Consider the following 22,568-nt stretch of genomic DNA (forward strand, 5'->3'; position numbering starts at 1 on the left):
ACAAATTGAATGTCTGTTTACATAACCTAATGCTAACGCAATTTGGAAAAAAAAAAACCATTCAGACATTTAGGGTTAAAGATGTGAGGTGAACAGACTTATTGAGAATTAGACTAATTTGCATTTGAATGCGACAAGACACAAAACTCCCCTGTCACAGTTGAAATGTTGACCAGTAACACTATCCACATTATTGCTCTATCTGTACACTCCTCCATCAGCAACAACAAACAAACAAGAAGATCAAATTAGCTTTCTTTATCATACATCTCAAAGTGTGAATTTATCTTATCCTTAAATGTTTATAGCTGTTATTCATATAGTTTTGAAAACTCATGTTTAGGTTCGAGCCTGTGAAGCCGTAGCATTTCCACGGCATATTACTACTTATAATAACATTGATAATAATAATAATGATAATAATGGCAATAAATGAATAATTATTAAAACCTGTTTAATCTGTGTGTTCAACCAGAGACCCGCAGAAAGGGAAATTCTGTGTGAATGAACTATTCTGTAAAATCTCTATTGTTGTATATCAGCAACCAACCTTTTTTGCGCCATGGACCGGTTTCATGTAAGACAATATTTTCACGGACCGGCCTTCAAGGTGTGGCGGATAAACACGACGAAATAAAATGATAAGACAGGCATGAAAACAAATATAAAATGCATAAAAAATACAACTCACCATAATACTGAATCAGTGGGAGCCCTGAGCTTGTTTCTCTGCCACGAGACGATCCCATCTGGGGGTAATGGGAGACAATGACGCCCAAAGTGTGTTCCTTCTATCCAGTCTACTCCGTAATTTGGGTTTGATTGCCATCACTGCAGAAAATCTCGCTTCACAAAGATGGGATGTTGGAAATGGAAGCAGGGTTTTCAGTGCTTTTGTGGCGATCTCAGGATATTCAGCCTTGATTTTAATCCAAAACACCAGCAGAGTTGTTGTCTCAACAATACTTTTAAGACCAACGTCATTTGCAATCTCCAGCAGATGATCTTCCTCTTGCACGGATAAGCTCGATTCACCTGGTTTGTTCACAAATGGGTCGCGGATCCATTCCTTCACAGTTCGTGGGTCTCTTGCAGTTGGGAAGTAATGCTCGAACCCTTTTAAAAGCAAAGACAGGTGATCGTGCACCAGCTGGGAGAATGAAGGTCCAGGCTCAGTCTCTTCCAAAATCCCTGCTAATGTTTGAAACATGTCAAATATCCCTCTGTCCACTCGCCGTCCCCACAATTCCAGTTTGGCTTTGAATGCAGCTACTTTATCTGCCAATTTGAAGACAGTTGTCGTTTTCCCCTGAAGTGACAGATTGAGTTCATTGAGCAGGTTGAATATGTCGCACAAGTAAGCGAGTTTTGCGACCCATTCCTCGTCACTGAAATGTGCTGCCAGTGGTGACTTTTTTTCTGGAAGAAATCTCTGCAGTGGATCTCGAAACTCAAACACTCTGGCCAGCTATCTCCCTCTAGATAGCCATCTTATTTCTGTGTATAAGAGAAGGCGTTTGTGCTTTGCGTCCATCTCCTCACAAAGCTGCTCGAACAGACGGGAGTTGAGGGCATGTGCTTTGATGTGGTTAACGGATGGATAACTTTAACGACATCATTCAATCCGCTGTTAAATTCAGGTGACATTTTTCGGCTAGCCAGCATTTCCCTGTTAATGACACAGTGCGTAGACTCACATTCAGGTGCAACCTCCTTAATCCGAGCAGTTAAACCAGAAAGCCGTCCAATCATGGCAGCAGCTCCGTCCGTGCACACGCCGACACAAAAGGACCAATTCAGTTTTGCTGATACGTAATCATTCAGAGATTTGAATAGTTCTGCGGCTGTGGTGTTGGTTGGCAACAATAGTGCACATAACATATCCTCATGCAAATAAACAAGTATTGCCTTGTTTTCAATATCAGTAGACTCGTCAACCACGGTGACTTCTTAATCCTCTCCAACAATTGTGTATCAATGTCCTCTGATATTTCTTCAATACGCCTAGTGACGGTGCTAGCCGAGAGAGGCACCTGTTCTATCTTTTTAACTGCAGCCTCTCCTAGAAGTTCACAGCAAAATGTCCTTAGCGGCGGGCAGGATCAATTATTCACCAATAGTAAATGGTTTCTTAGCCTTAGCAATACGGTTAGCCACTAAGTATGATGCTCTCAGTGCACTCGCATTTGTTGATGTGGTGGCCCTCAGCAATTGCTTCTGTCCTTTGTGTTCACGTTTTTTTCTTTCAAAAAACTCCAAAGGCTTGTCTTTTAATGCAGGGTGCTTGGTCTCCATGTGCTGAAGCAGTTTTGAAGGCTTCATTGCCTCATTTGCTCGCCTGTCGCCACATATTATGCAGAGCGGGCTTGGCGCATGAGAATCACCAGTTGCGATAATATTTTAATTAGGACTCTTGGTATTGTCTGTTAAATGCAGCTTTCTTTTTCTTGGAAGTTGTTTGCTCTTCTTCTGTCTTCTCAGTGGGCCTTTTCCCCTTTGCAAAGAAGCTCTCCAAAGACATTCGTTTTTACTCATTTTCGCTAGCTTGTGGGCGCACTTTTTGAGTTAACGTATCACCTGACCGAGACAAGCGTCTTGACATGTGTCAAGAGGCACAGGCGGATGTAATTGGGAGAGAAGGATGTTCAGACTCTGATAATCAATAAAATGTTTTTTTTATTCTTTCTGTGCAGCCCGGTACCGGTCCGTGGGTCTTTGGCTGAACTGAGCACTTTGGCTGAACTGAGCTGGCACTGTAAACTTTAATTCAGCTTCAGCCTCAATGTTGGATTGAGAATATTGGCATCAGCTCAAATCTGAAAACTGAATCAAATATCTGGAAGATTTATTGAGAATAACAGAAGACAGAGATCAATCAGTGGATTTTAAGTGACCCTTGATTGATTGCAAAAGCACACAGCAAAGCAGCAAGAAAACATGCTCAAATCTGTTATAGCAACTGAATTGTCAGCATATTTGTATCATCAGCTTACCTTACATGCTGATAACTTAGAAAACAGCAGAGGGATACAGATCATTCTTTGCTGATTTATTGACAATTTGACGCATTTTGGCAATAAATTAGGAGGAGCAATCATTGTGCTACTGGGATATGTGCGCATGTGTATATCTGGCAGGTGTACATAAAACACCCAACTCTCTCAATGGGTAGAACGAGTGTGTCTTTTTTCTTGACCTCCACTTAACCCTGAATAGGTCAATATCTGCCTGCTTGTATGTGTAAATGTGTTTCCATTAATTTCACTGCCTTCTGCGTTCCTAGCAGACTATTTCGGACCCAACATTGTGATTTTCATTTAAAGGGACATTGTGTAACATTGAGGGTGGTTTATTGGCAGATATTGTCTATAATATTCTTAACTATGTTTTATTCAGTGTATTATCACCCGAAACTAAGAATCATAATGTTAAATGCATTAATATAAATACATTTATATCTTCCTAGGGAGCGGGTTGTCTTCCATGGAGTCTGCAATCTTGCACCGGCATGTTTCTACTAGGGCTTTGTATTGCCAAGCACCTCTCGATACGAGACGTGTCGCGATTCGTGAGTCAACTGATAAATTTGACAATAAGTGCTGGTAGAATGAGTATACAAGTGTATCATATTTTCACGTTTTTATTATTAGCTAAGACTCGGGCTGGGCAATATTCAACCTTATGTGGATACAGAGAACGAGACTGGAGCACAATCCCAATGTCCCCCATAGAGCCTTACTGCTGAGCCCCCAGGGACTTAAATGACGTCACTTGGTAAATGGTTGAGTGTGAGAGGCTGAGAGGGTGTGAAATAGTGTATAAATATGAATGTGACAGCACTTTACAGGAACATATCAAGTAACCTTCATGACACGAAAACATGTTATGCACAATTGCAGGTTTTTTATTTTACGTTTTTACTCCACGGTTTGTCATCTTTCAGTCTCCTGCCTTAAGAGAGGTGATTGTAAATTCTATTTACTTTTTTTGGTCAAAAAAGCTTCAATAAGCAAAATTAAAAGAATGCTTTAATGCCTATGCTATTCCTCAGCATTCATGTTTTTTTTAATGTACAATCTTAAATCCTTTGGGTTAATGTTTTTTTGTTAATTTAATATACAAGGCAAAACACCCTGCGCCGTCCTCTTTGTTTACCTTTTTTTTAATGCCTCCAGGCTTCCCCTTGGTAACCCTGTGTTTAATGTCACAATGCTATGAATTGTGGGTAATTTTTGGGTAATTGGGTAGAAATGCGCAATAACGGAACGTGTTACTAAAGGGCTCAAAATGCCTGGTAATATGGCATAATTGTTGTCTTTTCCTGGATTCAAAGGCTGCATCACAGTTAAGTGATTAGATTTTCTGAATCAGTTTTTTCCAACTTTTTTATTACTTACCTTTACCCGCTTAGTCATTAAATCTACTTTGCTGATTATTGCTCATTATCTTAATAATTTGTAAAAGCACCAATGGTCAACCCTACAATATAGTCGCAGTATTGATATCGAGGTATTTGGTCAAAAATATCATGATATTTGTCAGACAAGAAAGCAGATTATGTTGGCAAGAAATATAGCAGAGATAAAACGGATTTAAGCCAGTGTTATGAGGAAACAATAGTTGCTAGCTAGTTATATTCCATTCAAGAGTTGCACTATTCCAAAATCATAATCACTTCTTAATTAATTGTACCTTAGCTGTTCTCAATAAATAATTGCAAGGAAAACATTTAGACATTGTCTAATTGTCTCTGTTTTGCGGTGGATTACTAGACTGTAAGAATTGTTTCCTAGCAACATCAATCAATATAAGGAGGTGGAAAATAACGGCTGAGGAAAGGGATGCAGTAGTTATGGTTCAATAAGTGGAAGCAGATGTCGAAGGCCTGAGTATAGGAGAGGAATGAAGTAGAAAAAGTTAAGGGTTATATTTTAGAGAGGATGAGGATGGAGTGAAGGGTGGAAGGATAAGAGTGGGAAGGTGAGGATTGTAATGCAAGAGCAGAGGAAGGACACTGGTGCAGATCGCAAAGGCGAATGTGTAAGGATAAAATACGATGTGAAAGCAGAGTAGAAAGATAAGAGAAAGGAGATGAAAGTGATGCAGATTAGGAAAGAGAGGAACAGTGTGGTGCAGGAAAGGGTAGCTACATTTCTTTTTCCTTTAACCGCTGCCCACCAGTGCATGTAACCAAACCATCACTACCACTCTGATTGTCTTGTATACTTGGATGTATCAATCTAATGTGTCCATAGCTATTTGTTGTGTCATGCTATGACATTTACCTTCAGTTCTAAATTGGTAATAAAATTTCCGAAATAGATGGCCATACTTATTAAATCAGATTAGAAGAAGCTGTAATGATCGCCGGAGGGAAATTAGGTCTTTGTAGGAGCAAAGAAAAGGATTTAGATAAGACCAGAGACAATGGAGAGTATAAAAGATAACAAGACAATTACAGCAGAATGCACTGAGATATTAATGAATTAATTGAATGTGTGTTTGATGTAGGCTAGTAGGTTTTTATGGATCTTCTATGAACAGGACATGTTTTACCTGTCTGCAAAAGGCTTTATTACTCCTACTTACTGGTGGGGGGGTAGGCAGGAACGGATCATAAAACTCAGTTTGGATTGTGTCAAGGATTTGAATCACGGATCGGATCAGAATAGAGAAAGGGAGCAGATATAATAGATTTTAGAAATCCCCTGATCATGCTTTTTTGCTGCTGATACCAATTGCCGATAATTGATGATCCATATTGGCATATTGATGTTCTGTTTTGTTATAACAGCTGATATACAAGGTGTCTTGTTTTTTTTCTCCACAGTCCAAAAAAGCATTTCAACCTGGAGTCAATGTTGTGTTGTTTTGCATAAAAACTATAATTTAAAGGATTAAGAAATAAAATATAGTATTTTTGTTGAATATAAAAATATTGTCATTTGTAGTTTCAATATTGTATTATATGCTGCCTCGTGCTAGGACGTTAAAAAGGTCATAATTATCTCTCTATTCTGCTGTGAAAACATCTCTAACAACTGTATTTCTCACCAAAAATCTATTTTACAAGATAACATTTGAACACATTATGATGACAATATAATTTGCCTTCGCCCAAAACTCATTTTGCCTGAACAGAGCCTGAACGCATCATAATGTAACTGATTTGAACCTCCGTAACTCAGCTGTTCGTTACTATGATGGTTTGTTACACCACTAGTGAGTTTCCCTCTCTTTGTGGTGCAGAGGTTTTTGTCTGGTGGACTTTGGTTAACAACCCAATTAACCAGGACATTTTGATATTCACATTGAAAAATGTAAACAGAATTTGGATAGCATAGGGGTGGGAAAATATTTCTCCCATGTCACATCAAAGTAAGAATGATCCAAGAAGAGTTAACTGCATTGGATCCCTTGGCCGTTGGTAGAACTGATGCGTCCTAATTCAAATAGTGCAGAATGGTTTGTTAACTGTTTGCTTGACAAGTATGCTGCTTTTTGTTTTGACCAGAAGTAATTTGAAGATATTGCCAAGATATAGATTTTGAAATAATGACATAAGTATTTGAAGGCTTTAAAGAATTTGACTAATGGCATATTCAATCAGAAGGGACAACCAGGTGGTGTTTGGGTATGTTTCCAATAGAACAAAACAACTTATGCTCAGCCTCTCAACCATCCTGGTGCAAACACAGTCGACAGATCTGTGGTTGGCAGCTTGTCCACACACTTAGTTACATGAATGAAGTTTACAAAATATATGTACTGGCCCTGCCCGAACCTTAACAAGCCATTGAGTATTCTTTATGAAAATGGAAATGCATTATGGCGCTTTATTGCTTCGTGCAGTAAGGGCAATTTAAACTCACCACTCACATTTGGTAGTTTGTGTTGTGAGGGGATTAGAGGAATCTGGAGAGTGATCATATATTCATCTTAATAAGAGCAGTACTTTGGCAAGCACATCTCTTATGTTTTGGCTTGCCCTGTGTCTGTGTTTATGCATCATTGCGCGTGTGTCCATACACTATCTGAGAATTCAAAGATTCATCTTTAAAAACACTCAGTTATGACACCCAATTTTTTTTGCCCTTTATTGGTGGAACATTTCTTTTTCCCCTCTATATTTGTGTGCATCTGCCACAAGTTCATCATCGTCTGTTCAGTTATTGTGGATTTTTTACTGTTTTTTTATTGCTTATTTATAATACTTGTTTTTTTATTTCATTTTATTTTTATCTTGTCTTTCTTTTACTATGTCTCTTGTGTGCACTTTACCCTATGCTGCTGTAATCCTGCAAATTTCCCCGCTGCGGGACTAATAAAGGATTATCTTATCTTATCTTATCTTATCTTATCTTATCTTATTGACTAGTGAGAGCTGTTTCAGCAAATTTGGCACAAAGACAAATTTCTGTCTGACTGTAAGGACAGAGGGAAGGGGATGAAACAGGGTTTGATGGTTTGGGTTATCTCAGTTCTGAAAATCATCATCACCTCTGGGATTGAGCTCAATTAGTGTTTTTTATTCTTTTTCAATTTCTCTCTTAAAATTATACCATTGTATATTACTACATAATGCATTCAGCATAAATGTCAGTGGTATAATATCTCATCTCTTTATTTCCCTCTCTCTCTCTCTCTCTCTCTCTCTCTCTCTCTCTCTCTCTCACTTGCTGACTTCTCTGTGCTGCTGCACCTTCTTTTTCTTCCTCCCCTCCCCCTTAGCCCTCTCTCCCTCCCCTTTCCCTTCACTTCCCTCCCACTTCTCTCCCTCACACTAAAGAGCACTCAGTCTCTGAGCTTCCCTTCATTTCCCGCTCCAACATGTTGGCAGGAGGAGCAAGAGGAGGATGCTGCGCTCTACCCTCGGTGCGTTCCTGCTACCTCTCCGGCCAGCGCACACTGCCTCTGACTCAGACTCAGCCTCAGCTTTCAGTTGTCTCCACTTGAGGGACTTGAGACAGGAGGTGGAGGAGGAGGAACCAAAGGATAAGCTGGAGATCAGGAACTCTCACACCAGGGTCCCCAAAAGGACCAGCAAGAGAGCTGAACAGAGCAACTGCTCCTCATCTGTGGTGGAAACTACTAATACCTCAGCAGTGACCATCTCTTCTGCCTCCTCGAGTTTCCCTCCCTCCTCTTCCTCCTTCTCGGCTCCAAGATCCATGTGGCAAGAGGCAATAAGGAGGAAGCGGTATATCCTGGACCAGGCAGGGGAGTCTGGTGAAGGGGATAAAGGAGGAGGGAGAGGTCACCAGCAGAGGAACAGGTCCCCGGGTTGGCTGTATGAGTCCTACTACTGTATGAGCCAGCAGCATCCTCTGATTGTGTTTCTGCTGCTCATAGTGATGGGAGCCTGCCTGGCTCTGCTGACTGTGTTCTTTGCTTCAGGACTGGTAAGCTGTTCTTTTACTACATGACACACACACAGATGCATTTAGCAAATTTAAAAGTACAAATAAACGAACAACCCGGACCATACAAACATGTGGATGCCAGAGAGATCCCTATTTAGTGTAACCTCTGTAAACATCGTGGACAGGCACATCCAGGCACATGTGGTGCGTACACAAACATATTGTAGACTCTCACATTTTCTATAAGCGTGCATAGAAATAGGGTCATACAAACTAGCTTGCCAATCATTTGTGCACACAAACACACACACACCCACACCCACCCAGCCACACCAAAATATGCTGGCTTGTCAAACACAATACAGGAGCTCCCCTCTGTCATAAACTCATACACGCATACAAAGGTGCACGCACATATAAGCGTTCTTATGCAACACCTACAGTATATGCACGCACACTCTCACAGCATGCGGTTCTCATCGTAGCACTAATGTGAAGAGAAGGGTGAGATAAAAGTGAGGGGGAATGAGGGGCTTAGTTATTGTCTGAGCTCATGGTTGACTGCACTACAGAAAGGAGATCTGTAACCCGTCTGTCTCTATTTTGACAGGGTTATCTTTGCTCTAAAAACCTGAACAATCCAATGTAGTGAAGGCAAGACACTCTGTAAGATTGAAAAACAGTCAGAACTAAAATGATTTGCATATATATGTATGTATGTGTGTATATATATATATACACACATACATACATACATACATACATACATACATACATACATACATACATACATACATACATACATATATACACACATACATACATACATACATACATACATACATACATACATACATACATACATACAGCGGGTAAAATAAGTATTGAACACGTCACCATTTTTCTCAGTAAATATATTTCTAAAGGTGCTATTGATCACCAGATGTCGGTAACAACCCAAATAATCCATACATACAAAGAAAACAAATAAGTTCAGAAATTAAGTTATGTGTAATAAAATGGAATGACACAGGGAAAAAGTATTGAACGCATGAAGAAAGGGAGGTGCAAAAAGGCATGGAAAGCCAAGACACCAGCTGAAATCTATCAGTAATTAGAAAGCAATCCTGCCCCTTGTCAGTGCAAATGAATATCAGCTGGTTCAGTCCCAACTGATGGCCTATATAAAGGTGTCTCATTACCAAGGTGTCCCACAAGAAACATCTCATGATGGGTAAAAGCAAAGAGCTCTCTCAAGACCTTCCCAACCTTATTGTTGCAAAACATACTGATGGCATTGGTTACAGAAGGATTTCTAAACTTCTGAATGTTCCAGTGAGCACTGTTGGGGCCATAATCCGGAAGTGGAAAGAACATCATTTCACCATAAACCGGCCATGACCAGGTGCTCCTCGCAAGATTTCTGACAGAGGAGTGAAAAGAATTATCAGTAGAGTTGTCCAAGAGCCAAGGACCACTTGTGGAGATCTTCAGAAAGACCTGGAATTAGCAGGTACAAGTAATGCACTCAACCGCCGTGGCCTGTATGCACGCTCACCACGCAAGACTCCATTGCTGAAGAAAAAGCATGTTGAAGCTCGTTTAAAGTTTGCTGCACAACATTTAGACAAGCCTGTGAAATACTGGGAGAATATAGTCTGGTCAGATGAGACCAAAATTGAACTCTTTGGATGCCATAATACACACCATGTTTGGAGGTCAAATGGCACTGCACATCACCCCAAAAACACCATACCAACAGTGAAGTTTGGAGGTGGGAACATCATGGTGTGGGGCTGTTTTTCAGCATACGGCACTGGCAAACTTCATATAATTGAAGGAAGGATGAATGGAAAAATGTTCCAAGACATTCTTGATAAAAATCTGCTGCCATCTACCAGGATGATGAAGATGAAACGAGGGTAGACATTTCAGCAAGACAATGATCCCAAACACACAGCCAAGGAAACTCTCAGTTGATTTCAGAGAAAGAAAGCCAAAATCACACCTGAGCAATGCATGCGACTAGTTTCTCCATACAGGAGGCATCTTGAAGCTGTCATTTCCAACAAAGGCTTTTGTACGAAGTATTAAATAGATTTCAATAAGCGTGTTCAATACTTTTTCCCTGTGTCATTCCATTTTATTACACGTAACTTAATTTCTGAACTTATTTGTTTTGTTTTCTTTGTATGTATGGATTACTTGGGTTGTTGCCTACATCTGGTGAAGATTTCATGTCAATAGCACCTTTAGAAATATATTTACTGAGAAAAATGGTGACGTGTTCAATACTTATTTTACCCGCTGTATGTATATATATATATATATATATATATAATGATATATTAACATAACATCGTTTAAGCTTATACCATTTTTGCATTATCTGAGTCTGCTATTAAGAAGGGATAAGTCTAAGATGCACAGAAAGAGAAACCACTGACACACACACATCACCCCATACATCACAACAAATCACCAGAACTGAAACTGAACGAAAAGAGAAGTTTTTTCTATTCACTGTAACAAACAACCAACAGATGGTGACATCAGTGGTTAGAGAGCCAGCCATTGCATATCGATGCAAGAAAAAACGGTATCGCTTATGCCTAATTCATCAACAAATGAAATGAAAAGGGACAAAAAAAAAATTATGATTCATTTTTAGTTTTGCAACTTTTTTGTTTTCCGTTTTAATAACCTGCTACGCACTGTTATTGCTATAATGGTGATTTTATTATGATATTTCACATGGGCAGATATTTAGGTTACCTTAGCCACAACTGGTATTTGTGCCAATGAATTACCGAATTGATAATTTCACTTTGGATTTATTATTCTGTCTGGCAGTATTTGTGTTAAAGCTGCGGTAAAGTGCGAAAGTAAAATGAGCTAAAGGGATTAAATATGAATGTAGAGTTAGAAACATGGGTGCTTTCAAGGCCTTTGAAATCTCCCGTTTTAAGGCAAAAAATATCTCTACAATCTGATATTAAGAATATATTCTGCAATGTTTTTTTGGCTCACAACAAACAAGCATCTCAGTGAATGCCTTTTCCTGTCAGGCCGCTGCTCAGTCTATCTGTCCTACATTATCTTTTCTTATCGTGCTGTCCCACTGCTGGTTAGGCATTGGCTTTTCCTACTCCCTCGTTTTTTTTCCTCCGTCATCCCCCGTTTCTCTAAATTCTCTTGTCTGTGTCATCTCTCACCTCCTGATATTTCTGTCTCTCTCTCTTTTATTTGTATCCTATCATCCCTCCATTCTGCTGGCTGGCTGACCTAAATCCTGCGCTGTTTTGTAGCGCTGCTCTGGGCGAGACAAACTCTCAGTGGCTCTCTGCAGCCACACATCCTGTCCTGTCCCAGTGCATTGACTGTGAGCATGAGAAAGGGAATGTGGGGGTGGGGGGCTAAAGAAGGCTGAAAGAGAGCGATGGAGAGGAGGAGGACAACTGCAAAGAGCAGTGTGAGACAGACTGACATTCGAACATTTTGACGGGTAGGTCGCTTAAAACGATGTAATGAGTAAACATTTGAGTTGGTGATTAGTGACTGCAGTGAGTAAAAAAAACAAGATTTAATATAACAGAATTCATGACTGTTAATATTTAAAACACTGCTTTAAAAGAGAAGTTAACAATAATCCAATCATTATGCATTGTCATTTAAATAAAGATCAAAAGTGAAATCCAAACAAAGCTGCCTTTATGGATGGGGATAGAGTGTCACTGAGTAGTGAGGTCATTTTTACTAAGCTTTGTGGGGTTGAATTTTAATGAAGTTTGATCAGTAGATTTCAGTGTGTGTCAGAGATCTCCTTACAGCCAAATGTGCCAGTGAGGATGTGACACATCTGCCTACATATCCATATCCTGACCCACTTCCATCCCCCGTCACACCACTGGAAAAGCAATGATGGGATGAATCCTGGCAAAGGCAGGCAGCACAAACGACTCATTTCACCGTGCTTTCCTCCTACATCCACCTATAAGAAACTCCTAAAATTTTTATTAGAACTTTAAGATCTAAGTGTGTTTCAGCAAGGCAGCAGCAAATCCATTATGGATGTGATCTCAACTTTACTACTGGTTAACACTGGGGGCTTTTGAGCGTTTTTCCTCACTTCATAGGATTTCCTCTCAGTATAAAGGTTGTTCCACTTTTAGGGATGGGAATTGATACGATTTTATTAAAACCGATTCCATTATCGATTCTGAGTTTAGAATCGATTGAGTCTTTGAATGTGGCTCAAACAGAAAGTCAACGACTGAAGTGTAACGTACCGAGCAAAGGAGCATTTTGCTACTGACTCCTCTCTGATGACATTGAGAAAAGAGGGCTGTTTAAGTAGTGATACCTTGTCCTTAAAAAAGCGAAAAAATCAGTAGTTACTGCTTCTCTGGGTGAGTCATATGTCTGACTGGGTTGTTTGTTTATTTTCAGGACACTAAAGAAGAAAGGGTGCCTTTTTTTTTAACACAGGCAGTTTAGTGCCCCCTCGAGAGGTCCGTCTTCTAAATTTGCTTGTTTTCTTTTCTTATCTCTCTCAGGCAACCATAGTTTTCCCTCTAATTAATTATTCCTCCTTTCTCTGCTGAAGTGCAACTCTCTTCCCTCTGTTTTTAATTGATTTTCTACATTTCTCTCTGTCTTTCTCTTATTCTCTTTAACTTTAATTTTTGTCCTTTTTTCAGAACATTGAGGACCACGTGGCCTTTGTAATCACTGTGCCCACGGCGCTGGCGATCTTCCTGGCTGTTTTTGTACTTGTCTGCATTGAGTCCATCTTCAAGAAGCTTCTACGTGTTTTCTCCCTGGTCATCTGGGCCTGCTTAGTTGCCATGGGCTACCTTTTTATGTTTTCTGGAGGGATCATCTATCCGTGGGATCAGGTAAGAAACAGTAATGTAATATACTCTGTAGTGAATACTTTTGTTGTAGGTGAACATGTGCATTGCTGCAGAGTTTTGGTAGCACATATGACCAAATATATGTGATTTGTTGCACCTGTGCGCCAGACATTTAGCGTGTGTGCGTGTGTGTGTGTGTGTTTGTGTTTGAAACCACACCTTGTACTCCTCCTCGAGCAACATTGTGTGTGTGAGTGAGAGAGAGAGACTGTACACAATTTTCATGCGTCGGTTTTCGTTGTACTGCTCTGGCAAAGTGTTAAAAATGAAATGTAGCCACTATTTGTTCAATTAATCTGCATTCTGTAGTCCAAACAAAGAACATTTCCCCTCGCAGAGCAGAGCACAATGTCTTCTCGACATGATGGCCACATAAAAAAAAATCTTTCTCCAGAGCTTCAGCTCGGCCTCTCTTTTGTTGTTTGAGGGCGGGCCAAACTAGCCGGAAGGAGTTTTACGTGACTTATGTAACATTGTGACCTCATAAAGTTACGGAAGTGAAGGAGAAAATTCAATTGAGCTGTTTCAGGCAGCTCAGGAGCAGTGATTCTGAGAGGGAGGGTAACTCCTTTTAGGCATGGACTTCAGGTTTTACACTCCACGGACCTTTTACATGTAAAAAATATATAAAACACACTAAAGAAGAGGGAAAAAGTGGAAAAGCATAGTAGGGCCACTTTAAATATTAATATTGTTTGATTTGAAAGCTGATAATATGCCATATTCAGATCACCCTGTTGGAAAAAGTGCAGTCAGCTGTTATGAAGGAAGCCTGGCCGATGCGTTGTGTGAAACTGCTATAAATTCAGTTGTATTCTGTAGCAACATTACATCTGCAGTTAAATGTGGCTAGACGAACAAACGGCAGCATTTGCATTACTAGAGCCATATGCGTCCTGCAACAGGCCTCATTAAAGACAGTACAGTACATTAAGTCTCCATTGTTTGAAAGCTGTACTTATTCAACAGTACTTGGCAAGACAGATACTCTAGTGTGGCCTTATCTATTACAAATAGGTAGTTAAATATGCACTGATTCACACACCACACCATTCATTCCTTTTTTGTGCTTATTAGAAATGTCAGTCCATTATGTCATTACTGCCCCTGACTGCTGCATCTTAGCCACTTATCTGGAGCAACATTATTGTCTGGCATTGCTCTCTATGTGCATAAGGGGCTTACTGCCATATTAAAGATTAGGGAAATTACATACAGTATATTCATTGTACTTTAATCTCATCAGCAGAGAACCTACTTCAGGTATCAGTGATATGCTCTGTCTAAATATATTGACTGACTTGTAAACCATCAAAGCCTAATGAAAAGCCAATATACCAATGAACTCCCATTCACTTTAAACACACATTGTTGCTTATAGATTGGTATTTCTTGAAACTGACAGAAAATGTCAAATGAGCTATTGATAATGAGGTTGACTGCAAATACCAGGAACAAGCCAGTGGTCCATAGAAATTGTCAGGGTGAGCCCTCTCATGATTTCAGAATACTTTGCAAAATGTTGGGCAGAGTGCCATGACTTAAAAATGATAAAATTGGCATTAAAAGATTATACTGGAATTCTTCTGTAAATCTGCACGAGGGACAGCAAAGAATGGATCTTCTTTTTTTTTTTTAAATCTACGATGAATTTGCAGAAATACAAAGCCATTGATTTCTCAGTCCATTACTGCCAGAGATACCGTTGATGTCAGTTAACAGTTTGCCCATGCCAATATATATAAAAAAACAACAAACTTCTATGAATAGAGTAAATTTGGGAGTTATTTTGGTCACTGCGAGTCAGAAAACACCATTATCAAGCAACAGAAGATTAGTTGCAGAAATGCTAAACGTTTCCCCTTCACAAATATGAGGATTTGCTGCTTTTCCTTGTCATATATGATAGTAAATATGTATTTTGAGATTTTGGCTGTTTGACAAAACAAGATATTGCTTTGGTCACTGTGCATTTGTGATGGACATTTCTCACAATGTTGACATTTCAAACAATCGACAGAGAAAATAATCTAAAAATGAATTGATATTTAAAACAACTGTTAGTTTCAGCCATACACTATACATTCTTTGTTTTGCATGGTCCCTAATTGTATCTTAAGATCGGTATGTTTTTTTTTGGCATGTTTTGTACATGAGTAGGGTTTGATAGATCTTACAATTAAATCCACAAACCATTTTGGACCTCGACCTAGAGTAACATTTGAAGACATTGCTCTCCTTGCTGTTTAATTTCTTTCACATGTAATCCTGGACTTGGAGCATGCTGAGCTGTTGCTTATCAGCCAATTATATTAATAACCAAGTCTTTGAATCTGTGGTCAGTCTGGTTTTACTGTGCAGTTTCTAAGTGGATGTCTGCTCCAGAAAAAAGAAACTGAGGGAGGTGAAGAAAAAGTCACATAATTAAATGTGCTCTGTGCTGTAGTGAGTAGGTAGCCATGAGAAGTAGGGGAATGAAACCGTGATTAGAGGGAGGGCCTCAAGCTCTCCCTCTAATCACGGTTTCATTCCCCTGCCTCACCTGTCATGTATAGCCCTTAGCTCATTAAGGCTGATGGCTTCTGTCCCATGTCATTCATACAATGGTGCTAGTCAGTGGATGAAGATGTTGCTTACACTCCTCTGTCTGTATTGAGGGTCTCCTCTCCTCATCCCTCTGTGCGTGTGAGTGTCGACGTAAATCAAAGTCATATTTACGATATTTGGTGTTGCTATCTCCAGGCATTACGCCTCTCTGGCAGGTCTGGGTTGCAAGCCTGTGTGTAATGCGGCCTGCAGAGGCTTCTGCTCAGCCCTTCCGGCTCGACCCCCTTATTGGTTGTGCTCCGACACAAGCAACGGCCACCATTGGTCTTGCTTGGCTTGTCTCCATAATAAGACTTGGGGGGGGAAAACTCAGTCAGATGTTTCTCCGTTCACGGCTGGGCTGGACAGCATAGTGCTGCAAAATCTTTTTTGTATCAAAATCAATCAAGTATATTTGTGTGGTGCAGAGTAGAGTTCAACTTTTATTTAATTTAAAGTGCCTACAATTGTTACATTAGCAGCTAAAGAGCCAGATATTTCTCTCAGGAGTTGGTAGGGACCCAAACAGAGCTGAAAGACAGTTCATATTGGACTTACATTCATTAAGTTGCAGGAAACAAGACATTTAAACTATCATAATTATATGGACAGAGTGCCTTTTTTATTTCACAAGAATACATTTTTTTTTATTTGACCGGTGTCGAAAGCAGTCCCATGCATCGTTTTCTGTAGACCACCAGTCAGCTAATGAAACTGAACGAGTCGGTGTGCTTTTTGACCTCAGTCAGTGTTCGTGCAGTGATTTAGGATAGAAAATGTGGTTAAGATGATGATTACTTTTGACACATGGCCAGTTTCTCCATTTTGCATATCTGGAACAATTTTCTATTCATATCAGTGATGGCATTTTTCTTTATCTTTTATTAGCTCTTGCTGTGTCTGCTATTATTATAATCTCTGTCGCCAATTGTCCATTACAGGGACTTCTGACTGTTACTATCAATGAATGTCATCTAGTATGGTCCATAATATGAAATTCAATGCTTACAGTAAAATATAACAACCTACGTTCAGTAGTAAATGTGTAAATTATTCTGCAAAATATAACCACGTCTTTGATGTGTCAAGTGAACGTTATGATGTCATAAGTCAGAGGAAGGAGCTGTGGAAGGAGGATGGCAGAGTGAGAGGGAAAGGCAAAGATATGGAAGAGGATTACCACTGAAATTAGGGCCAAAACTGTAAGAAATAACGTGACCTGTGTAGTTTAAATTTCTTAAGTTACAAAATTATATATTTCGATTACACCACTCTGGTTTAGACAAAACAAATCGATTTCCCAACTGCCCTCTTTTATTTATTTATTTTCTCTAGTGGCAGGAAGTCAGCTGTCAAAATAACTGTTATTTGTGTTGACATCCTCATAGATAAACAGCGAGACAGTAAGAGAACAAGAGATGGTTACGTTACAAACTGCACTGTCAGTACAGTACGCTGTCAGCTAAAAGAAAAATCGGGGAGGGTCCAAGTATATCCTCAGCTGTGTTGTGCTCTCCATCCCCACTCTCCTAGAGTTAGTTTGTATACAGTACACTTTCTATTTTCAAGCCTGAAATCAATTGGATGCATATCCTCTCCCCACAAAGCCCTCTGTATTTGCTGACGGTGTGGCGCTTATCTGTGTGGTCCAGCCTCTACCCCTCACTCAGAGATGTCTGGACGCTGCATCCTCTCCCCCTTTCCTTCTTGCTGTGTCTCTTGATCCCTCCCTGTCTGTCACAAACACACACACTCCTTTGTGAGTGTTACGCCAGCCTCATTAGCCTTTAGGACAGAGGAGGTGCAGATAGCAGAGTTGGGATTAAGGAAGAAGCCTGCTAGGATGGAATAGTAAAGAGGAGGGTAGATGGCAAAATAGGACAGGAAATACTGATAGAAAAGACAGGCAACTAGATGGGGGTGATACAAGTGAGTGAGGCCCAGAGACACGGAGAGATGCAAGATTACATGTAAAGAGGAGGAGAAATTGAGCCATTTACTGAGATCAGGTTTGAGTTTTGATTCTTGATTCTAAGACACTGGAAAAGAATATATTTTATTTCAAAACCTTAATTTATCTCAGACATCAGAATGAAGTGCCCAGACTGATTTTGGAAAATTTCAAACGAAGCACTTTCTGCACCTTTCCTATAAATCAACCAATCTGTCCTTTTGCTCAGATTTAGTATAGCTAGAAGAGAAGAGAGCATATGTCTTTTTAAGGGCTAGATAGCAGACACACACACACACACACACACACACACACACACACACACACACACACACACACACACACACACACACACACACACACACAAACACGATCCACATTGTAAATCTAGCCCGTAAACTTATCTCTGCCACAGACTGTCGACTAAAAGCCTGATGTAATCTGACACTCCATCTCTATAATTTGTTTTATGAAACCTCCTCAGTGTCATTATCAAGGATCGATTCATGGGGCAGAAGCAGAGTTGACTGAACCATGATGGACCACAAAAAGCCTTGTCCACTTAATTGTCAGAGAGTGGGTCCTAATGTGCTTGCCTTAACCACACTGAAGGAAGCTCCTCACTGTTTTATTACTGCATCAAGTATCAATTATGCAGGGAAACTCAGCAGGTGTCTCTCCCCCTGCAGCCTCTCCATTATCCTTGGTACAATTTCATGATTCAGTTGTCTCATTGGATTTCAGAGCATTCATTTAGAAAACGCTTTATGGACACTAAGCAAATGATGTTGCTGTGCTAGATGACATTTGTCAATTAGCAGCTCTCGCTTATATTGGGAAGTAAGTTAATACTTTCTTATTCCTCGTCTGAAATTGTGGAAATCTAACACGTTTCTTATTCATCTAAATAATCTGTTCTGATTCTGCACCTTCATCATTTTTTTTTTAAGACTTTACATTTTTTTGTTTTTTCAGAGCATTTCTGGCTCTGTAGGCATCAGACAAGGTCAAAACAAGGAGCTGGCAAACTGCCGCCCCTCAAGTACACTTACCAAACTGCAATTACGTCCCAGCCACTCTTGCTGGCCCCAAAAAAGTTATCTTTACAAGTTTTTTTTATTTATAGTGTTCAATATCGTAATCACAATATATATTTAATAATAATGCTCAATTTACAGTGTTAATATTGTTCTTAGGGCATAACCCTTAAGAAACTAGAATTTCAATCATGGTTTATAATTTACAATTACTTATAATCAGAATTGCATATGTACAGTAAATACAACACTTCTTGTTAGCCATCCCACTGCTGCAAGCTACTTATGAACATGTGCATCTGAGACTTTGCGGGAACTGGACTAAGATGAAGAAGGTAATGGAATATCTGCACAGTATAACTGTAAAAGGAACATTAATAATAAAGACTAGACTCTATTGCAGCGTGTTCGGTTATCATTGCAGCTTGGCGACTTATTAAGCTCAATTGATGAGAGGTTAACGTATATTGCCAAAGTGGTCTCAGGCGCTGTTGTATCAATGTAGTTTTGCGAGTAAGAGCACGAGTACATGAACACTGTATTGGGCCCATCCCTACTCTCCGGTGATGTTGTAGGTGCTCGGAATCCTCAAGTGGGTCTTTCATTCGCAGCGTTTCATTTGCGCTTTTAATAGTGTGACTGACTTGACTGACTGCATTCCGCTTGTAGTGCTAACCTTAGAATATGTTGCAAACGGACTTCGGCAAAGGTTTCCAGCCAGAAGTCGCATGTGAACTTTGGTTCTTCCTTAAGTGCAAGGCTATTGAATGAAGGCTGGAACAGGGTCTTGTACTATGGGATATGGCTCATGTGCAGTGTAACTGGAGCTGCAATGTTGGAGGGTATCAGCAGACAGCGCCAGAAATAAAGGGATGGTGTCTGCTCAGGTGCTCTCTGGGTGCGATTGGCCTTTTTGGATATGCTCGTATGGATGGTGGCTGACAACTAAAAGTATTTGTTTATGGTATTTTATTCGTATCTTTCAATAATTGCAGAGATGTTATTCTCACCCATAAAGTAGGCTACTACAACCTCCCTGCAGACGCCTCGGTTGAAAGAATCAATCCTCATTGTGTTCTATGATCCTGGACCAGCTAGTGAGCCTTTTGGCAAGTACAGATCAGGTTTTACTGAGCGTGTGTTGTACCCCAATAACATTACGCAAAATGTAGTTGTGGCATCTCGTCTTTTAACCTTCCTTGTTTGCTTGCAGCAATCTACATACCCAATAGTTTGCGTGCGGCTGCATGCACCAGACCCTGACTCCGTTCCCCTGACGGTACGCACTACCGTTGCGGTCCTACTAGCCACCATTTTTGCAGCCCAAAGATGGCAAAAGGAGCAGAGCAGAAAAGGCAAACAAACACTGTCATTTTAGCTGGGCTTAAATATTTTTGCACCATCCCTGCTTGGTTAAAAAAAAAAAAAGAAAACATTCAATTTTCTCCAGATAATCAAAATTATATTCGCTGTCACGCAGAAGGGATTATTACAGGAAGCTATTGGTTTATGCAGTCATGGAAACGGCTTAAAATATAAATGAAAATGGAGATGCCAGACTGCAGGTTTTTAAAGATATGCTCCACTGATTGTGGAAAATAAACAGTTGTGGTGTAGGTTGGGCTGAGGGGCTGTACAGTTTGGTGGCCATAGTTCTGCCATGACCAATAAGAGAAATGGTGACACAGTACCAAAGCAGCAATGACTCCTGCCAGCCCAGAGAGATAAGTCATTATGCACTTTAGAAAGAAATGGTCACATAATACAGTACAGGAAACAAATTCTACTCCATGGTCTACTTTGTGGCTTGGAAACAGATCACTGTTAAAGAGTAAAGGCAATATATATTTATTATGAGGCTGTGGAATTTCATATTAAGGAAAATTCTGTGAGATGGGTCACTAGAAAATTATGTAATATACCCATTGTGCAACAGCAAGGCAGTGTTTGTGTGCAGCGGAAGCAGTGACAATCTGCTTCCACTTGCTGCAGGCGTAGTGGCCGTGTTCTTCCTCATATGCACGCTACAAATACTGTTCTCAAGTGCCGCCGCCGACCCTCCACAGCTCGTAGACTAAGCAGATTCACGGGGTGAATTATGGCACTAAAGAACTGTAGCAGAGGGTGAGGTGCGTCTACTTATTAAAGTAATGAAATAATAACACCGCGGCTCCGTCGTATGAACCAAGACGGCACACTCTTTATTGCTCCCAACATTTCAACATATTACTCATTTGAGCACAATTATAACTCAAACAACACACAAATAAAGCATTACTTAAAGGTAAAAGATGATATTTGCTTCTATTTACATTCACTACCATAGTCAGCCAAGAAGAAAGTATCATTGTAGAACTGTGTTAGTCACCAAAGCTTAACCAGAGGAGGTACTGTTTCTTAGTTGCTTTTCCTTGCCTCTTTATACCTCACTGCCAACCCCCCCACCCCCGTCCCTGCACTAACCCAGCTTTCTAACTGGCCCTGCAAATAACCCAAGAAAGGTTAATTGGCACCTGGCTGCAGCTTGTGAGAATGTACGAGAGCAGAAGGGCTGCTACAACCCTGCAGCAGAAGGCGTATTTAAGAGTTGTGCAGACGCTTTATTTTATGTGTGGAGCTTAGGTTAAAAGGGAAACGCTCTACATGCTCCATTAGAGGTGTCAGGTTTTAGGCGGGGTGTCCCATTTACTGCTTCTTGCAATCAAGGGAGCTTAGGTAAGCCTAAGACACTTTTACAATAGATCGAATGTTTCGTTCATAACACTGTAATATGTCTAATGGCACAAATGTATGTTCCTTTCTCCTTTTCTCTTTTGTAATTTAGTCTTGAGCTCGATATTGAATACCCCTGGAGCTGGTCTGGTTTTTATATTCTGATGCCACTGATGTAGCTGTACATAAATAAACTTAAGTTATGCAAGCAGTGTTGGTTGTGATCAGACTCGGGTCATGCTCTTTCTTTCCCGCAGGACTGTCAACACTGATATTTTATTTCTGTCTGTATATTCCTTACTTGTGCATCCATCACTCTTCTCTCTTTTGCATTCTCTCTTTTCCGCTTTCCTCTGCAGGTGTGTCATAAGTGTGTCTCTCTCTCCACAGGTGTCATTCTTCCTGTTCATTGTGTTTGTGGTTTACACCATGCTGCCGTTCTCTATGCGGGACGCCATCATCGCCAGTGTCCTGACCTCCGCCTCTCACACCATTGTGTTGAGTGTCTGCCTGTCCACCACATCTGATCACATGGAACCAGTAGTGTGGCAGGTAAGGTGATCAAACACAAGTGTGGGTTAATAGAAGGAGACACATTGATACACTTAAATATGTACTGTAGCTGGAGCCAGCAGCTGGTTAGCTTAGCTTAGCACGATAACTGATAACAGGGGGAAACGGCTAGTCTAGCTTTGACAATTTGCCATTTCATGAGGGGGTAATGTACAAGTATTTTCCAGGACCAGGAACATCCTGGAGTTGGTACCTGGACTCAGCCAAGAAACTGGAGTTGTTTCTTTGATTCACACATTAAGCTGACCTTTATTGTCATGTACTAACAAATAACCTTTAAGAAAAAAAAAAAGATAAAGTTAATTATTCTACCTTTTTTTTCCCTCCAAGTTTTTGCTTTATATTGCAGATCAGTTGTGCTCAAAATCATGTCCCAGTTCCCTGTAGAGGTTTAAGTACATCAAGTTCCCAGGGAGCACTGCTTTCCAAT

The 22,568-nt window shown here is 40.2% G+C and overlaps 1 protein-coding gene across 1 annotated transcript in view; it reads left to right on the forward strand.

Moving 5' to 3' along the window:
* The first annotated feature begins 7,793 nt into the window (after nucleotides 1-7,793).
* The window catches only part of adcy2a (adenylate cyclase 2a), a 51,472-nt gene continuing 36,697 nt past the window's right edge, over nucleotides 7,794-22,568 (forward strand). The window contains exons 1-3 of the mRNA XM_054621697.1: nucleotides 7,794-8,402; nucleotides 13,064-13,261; nucleotides 21,956-22,117. Of these exons, the coding sequence (XP_054477672.1) occupies nucleotides 7,857-8,402; nucleotides 13,064-13,261; nucleotides 21,956-22,117 (906 nt within the window). The 5' untranslated portion in view covers nucleotides 7,794-7,856. The remainder of the gene's footprint in view (nucleotides 8,403-13,063; nucleotides 13,262-21,955; nucleotides 22,118-22,568) is intronic.

This window comes from Anoplopoma fimbria, chromosome 20 (genome assembly GCF_027596085.1).
Source record: "Anoplopoma fimbria isolate UVic2021 breed Golden Eagle Sablefish chromosome 20, Afim_UVic_2022, whole genome shotgun sequence".
NCBI lineage: Eukaryota > Metazoa > Chordata > Actinopteri > Perciformes > Anoplopomatidae > Anoplopoma > Anoplopoma fimbria.